This window comes from Lygodium microphyllum, chromosome 23 (assembly GCF_053477565.2).
Source record: "Lygodium microphyllum isolate KBCC chromosome 23, Lygodium_microphyllum_v1.1.10, whole genome shotgun sequence".
NCBI lineage: Eukaryota > Viridiplantae > Streptophyta > Polypodiopsida > Schizaeales > Lygodiaceae > Lygodium > Lygodium microphyllum.
Window position 1 is genome coordinate 40,468,572 of NC_141157.1, and position 5,044 is coordinate 40,473,615.

Here is a 5,044-nt window from a genome sequence, read left to right on the forward strand (position 1 = left end):
CTTTACCCTTCATGCCATATGGAATGCCAAGACTAAGAGAACCCAAAGGCAAAGGAGTCGAGGAGTAAGTGGGATAGTGTAATGTCCAAAGTGAAATACTATTTGAATATGTCTTATGCCTTGAGGAAACTAGAAAGGAGGGGCATTTTTACTTACTATTTAATATATAATCTCTTTGCATGTCTAAGATCTAACATAAAAGGTTGGAACCAAAACATGCTGCAAATCATAAGATCTAATGTAAAAAGATGCAGCCAACACATACTCTAAAGAGCATTGTAACAAGTTCCTACAGAATGAAGTAAAGTTCAACAACAATGTACTAAGTGTCCCTTTAACTTATGTCCATCTAGATTGAACATGGGAGGAGCTGAACATGAGATTTATGATGCGAAAAACAAGAAAGAAGAACAAATGGTCTAGTATTTTAACTTTCAAAGTTCATACCTCAAGCATGGAAAAAATTTGTGAAGCTCAAGCATCAAATTAATGTTTCTTTTGAGAAGGAGAGAGAATTTATAGGTGCAAATATATCCAACAATCGAGGATTAGCAGAAGAGCTGGAGCACGTTCACATTGCTGATTGTAAAAATGTCAGGTGGATCAGAATGTCAGGTGTCTCTGATCCAAACATCAAAATGCCAAGTGGCTGAATACAAGATGATCCACATTTACATGGTGGATTATGTCTAACATAAACACCAAAAATCCTTTACATTTCCTGTACTAGCAAAGGGACGAACATGCCAAACATGTTATGCAATTAAGGTTCACAATTCCAAAGAATGTTGAGGAAGAATTGATCTAGCGGCCCACAAGCACATACAGGGCATAGATCACTCCCGGGAGCCACCCCAGTATAGTGAAAAGAAGACATATCCAAAACTCAAGCTGCAAAAGTATTTGAGATAAGAGTTGTAAGTGAAGGTGAAGAGCCTCTCTCTCTCTCTCTCTCTCTCTCTCTCTCTCTCTCTCTCTCACACGGATAGAATCACTACATGAAACCACCATCTTCACCAAGCTTATAAGAGTCAATAAGGAATTACTATATGAAGCCACCATCTTACCTTATCTTCTGAAAACATCAGCAAGCGGCCTAAGTCCCTATTTTACTTTGCTAATTCTTGACATCACGATAAGTTTTGTGAAGAAGTACTTCTGAATCACTGAACTTCATGCAAATCTGCTTGCTTGGCAAAGCCCATTGCCTTCTAAATTTGTGAAAGGCAGGCCCCAAAAATTGCCAAATCTGACAAGACAATCTCTTGAACAGCTACTCAGGTGAGGTGAGGGGCATGGCTACCATTATTGAGGTGATTGCACAGGCACAGCTTGGGGCTTCAGGATGAGGCTTAGGATCTGCCCTTTAAGAGCTTAACCTATGGCGCACAAACGACCGCCCTTCGGGGGAAGGTTATCAACACGCAGAGCCAAAATCAATCTCAAATTGTGACCCCCCTTTGCTGAAGATCATCAACATGCAGAGCTGAAATCCTACATCTTAGACGGGGACACCATAGCCCTACAGATCCTGCATGACCTGGGCCGGTGCAGAGTCTAACTAATCTAAAACTGTGAACCAAATGCAGTATTGCAGAGAATGTCCCATGGAAATAAAAGGAATTGTAGAGCTTTAGAAGTACGTGAAGAGGTGCGGTGGAGGGATCAGCAAAATTTTCTTGTATGAAACAAGCCTTGAGCTTACTTCTGTGTTGTGCAAGGCTTTCCTGAGAGTGTGTGTGTGTGTTTGTAGAGAGAGAGAGAGAGAGAGAGAGAGAGAGAGAGAGAGAGTAGGGGGGGCAGGAGGGAGAGGGAGGTACCTCACAGCCATAACGCAAGAATACACCAAGGGGAGGGAGAATAATCGACAAGATGACCTCCACAAACGTTGCAGAACCCATCTTCTTCTCCTGCTGCTGCTGCTGCTGCTGCTTCTTCTTCTTCTTCTTCTTCTTGTCTGCAGACAAACTGATCGATGAGACGCTAGAACGTGCTGTCCAAGCTTGCAAAGTTAAAATAGTAACAAGACACTGCTCCTTACACTCACATGTTCCACCCACTTTTGCAAATATATTCATTCTTTTCGAAAATATTGTTCTTGAGATAAGGAAACAACAATAATCTACCGTTACGCTTTTTGTCGGGATCCTGGCCTCGTCTAAGTTCTGAATATGAGCCCAAGGGCACCCTTCATGTGTGCTAGTGACCTGGCCCGGAAGTGTGCTTAGATCACACACATTTGCCTCATACAAGCACATTAAGTTTTACACAAATCTATATCTGTCAAACTTATAATTGACAAATCTACCAAACCTAGCACCAGTCCTACATGTCCTACCTATCGCACATACAATGTCCCAAACCCTTTTTTTCCCTTTTTCTCAAACTCTTCACTTTTCACAAATTATGATATTATATAATATCACTGCCTCAAGCTTGCCAAGCATTGCCTCTCCCACGGCGTTGCATTAAAGAGAAGTATCGTTTTCAAAATTATCAATATAGTATACATGTATTAATGCACCAGAGTGTGCATCTCTCTCTCTCTCTCTCTCTCTCTCTCTCTCTCTCTCTCTCTCTCTCTCCACACACCCCTTCAGAATCATGGCTCACCATTGCAATGGGTGTTGCTATCAAAGGGTGGGAAAATGCCTTCCAGCATGTGGATGGTGAGATAGACCTAGAATTTGCGACAACAGGCAAGGGGCGAAGGCAATTATTTCATCATGCTAACCACCATGGTGGCCAAAAGGATGGACTAAATGAATGTGGAGACTCTGAACCCAAATTATTTGACCTATTGTGACCCTATTTTTACATATATATCCTGTTTTAGGATAATTCTCCTTTTTTTTTAAAGAATGGATTGTTAGCAAAAGGAGGAAGGCAACGGAAGTAGCAAACCACGTGGTCAAGGGACTAGGAGGATTTCCACATGTGATAGATGAGGAGGAGGGTGAGTGAGGAAGAAAAGGGCAATGGCAGTGGAGGTGAGAAGGCATATGATGAGGGGAATGGCGGCGAAGAGCCTGCTCTCGGTGTTAGTGCAAGTGCTCCCTATAAGGGAGTCATAGAGATTGGGGTTCCCCTCAAGGGTAGAAGGGGGCAAGGTCTTGAAGAAGGGTGTGATGGGAAGCATTCCCATGAACAAGTGCAAGGATACTGTGATATCTTGACTTTAATTTTAAAAAATTCCAACTTCTTGCAAAATGGACTTCAAGAACTCTAAAATCATTAAATAGAGAAGACCTCGAGCAAAAAGACCCGAGCATTGTAACCCGACATTTTTTGGATTGATAAGAATTATAGCCACCCGTCACATAAGTTACCGCGTGAACAAGAGTTATGAGTCATATTAGTCATTAGTGGTCCAAAAATACTAGATTTTTGGACAAAACTAACATATTTAGGATATTATTTATTGTAAATATCCTAAAAAACCATGAATATTGCGAAATCGCGTGCATCACAATCGTAGTTTACAGGCAGCAAACAACACTTCGAACAGGGAGAAGAAGAAGGAGTGATCTAGAAGGAGTGATCTAAGGAAGTATCCTAGAGTTTTACCCCCCTTTTGGAACCAACAGAACCATTAGATTTGTGGTCTGAACATCAGATTGCTGATTTTGCCAAGATCCCCTCCATAAAGAACTCTTCTTCTTAGCCACAACCCTTCCTCTCTAACTTAGCTATAAATAAGAGGCATGGGGAGCCATTGAGAGTAGTCCAAGCAAGAGGGGAGAGGCCCTTCTCAAGAATATAGAATAAGAGGGAGTGAGGCAAGAGAAGCATGTGCACTAGAATTTCTCATTAAGAGGACAAGGAGGATACTCCGCGAGCTCTCAAATTTAAGTCCTCAATCTCTTCTATCATATTCCTTCATGTGGAATCAAGACTCTTCTAAATTTCTCGAAATCTTTGACCATGGCCTCGAAGCAGAAAGCTATGAAAGTCGTAGAGGTAGGAGCTACTAATAACACTACGAACACAATCACTACGAATGAAATAGCGAGTACGGGGATTACAAATGAAGCCGCGAATGCCTTTAACCAAGCACCCGTCACTAATCTTCATGTACTAATTTTCTTAAATAAAAGTAATTTTTTTGAGAAATTCTTAACTACGAATTCCAAGGGTTAACTTGGGTCTGTACAAGATGAATCTATGCGAGTACAAGGAATGTATTGTGTCCCTAAAAGATTTAATATTTCTGATTTTTGTGTTGATCAAATGAAATCTCTGAATCACAAATGCTAATCCTCGGTATATAAGAGACCTTGAGATGCAATTGCCAAATGATATTGTTTGTAATTAAACTAATTAAGATTTTCTTTTATTGTAGGCAAAGACCCATGAAACTCCAAGGGAGTTATCCTCAAGCATGAAATTCTTACTTAAATTTAAACCAAACTAATCCCCAAGGTAGAGGGAATCCATGAAGACTATTGGAAGGTATTGCCACTTATGCTGATTTGTCTCAAAGTTATTTTGCCACTTATGTTGATTTGTCTCGAATTTATTTTTCCACTTAGACTGATTTATCTCGAAGTTATTTTGTCACTTATAGTTATTTTGACACTTATGCTAAATTGTCTCGATGTTATTATTTTTTAAAAGAAAATATTTGTCTTGGAAATAAACTTGTTAAGAGTTTATGTATAATGCATTCGAAATAAGATGTTTGTGATTGTAAGCTAGGTATTGATCTCTCCTAAAATCATCAAGCTAAAAGATGAATGACTAAGTAGTACAAATCGCCAACTGAGGCAGTATCCTGGTGGACACAGAATGCCAACTATGAGGCAGTGTTCTTGATTGCGTTAGACCTTTCCAAGGCCAGCGTGAATAAAGCCTACTCCAAGGGTTTTTTCTTTTTTTGTTTCGCGTTAGTGAGTTTAGACCAATCATGATGCGAAAGGACTTGTTGTAGGGAACTCTAGTTCATAGTAGGAGGTGAGGATACCAAGGGGCTCTGGTCATAAACTCCTTAGGCTCTTACAAATTACCAACTACCCTTCGATTTCCAAACTGTAACGTGCTTGTC

General features: G+C 40.3%; 1 protein-coding gene across 1 annotated transcript; it reads right to left on the minus strand.

The window, feature by feature from the left end:
- Nucleotides 1–548: 548 nt before the first annotated feature.
- Nucleotides 549–2,030, minus strand: LOC148016094 (low temperature-induced protein lt101.2-like). Its single transcript, XM_087664467.1, has 2 exons — nucleotides 1,821–2,030; nucleotides 549–891 (listed from the first exon to the last, which is right to left on the minus strand). The coding sequence occupies exons 1-2, from the start codon at nucleotides 1,899–1,901 to the stop codon at nucleotides 805–807; spliced, it is 168 nt and encodes a 55-aa protein (XP_087520593.1). The 5' UTR covers nucleotides 1,902–2,030; the 3' UTR covers nucleotides 549–804.
- Between the last annotated feature and the right edge of the window lie 3,014 nt (nucleotides 2,031–5,044).

What these genes read in the sequence shown, in the direction of transcription:
- LOC148016094 (XM_087664467.1), bottom strand. Translation starts at nt 1,901, where the DNA reads ATGGGTTCTGCAACGTTTGTGGAGGTCATCTTGTCGATTATTCTCCCT. An exon ending in TCTTGCGTTATGGCTGTGAG is followed by an intron (nt 892 to 1,820) that starts GTACCTCCCTCT and finishes ATACTTTTGCAG; the next exon opens with CTTGAGTTTTGGATATGTCT.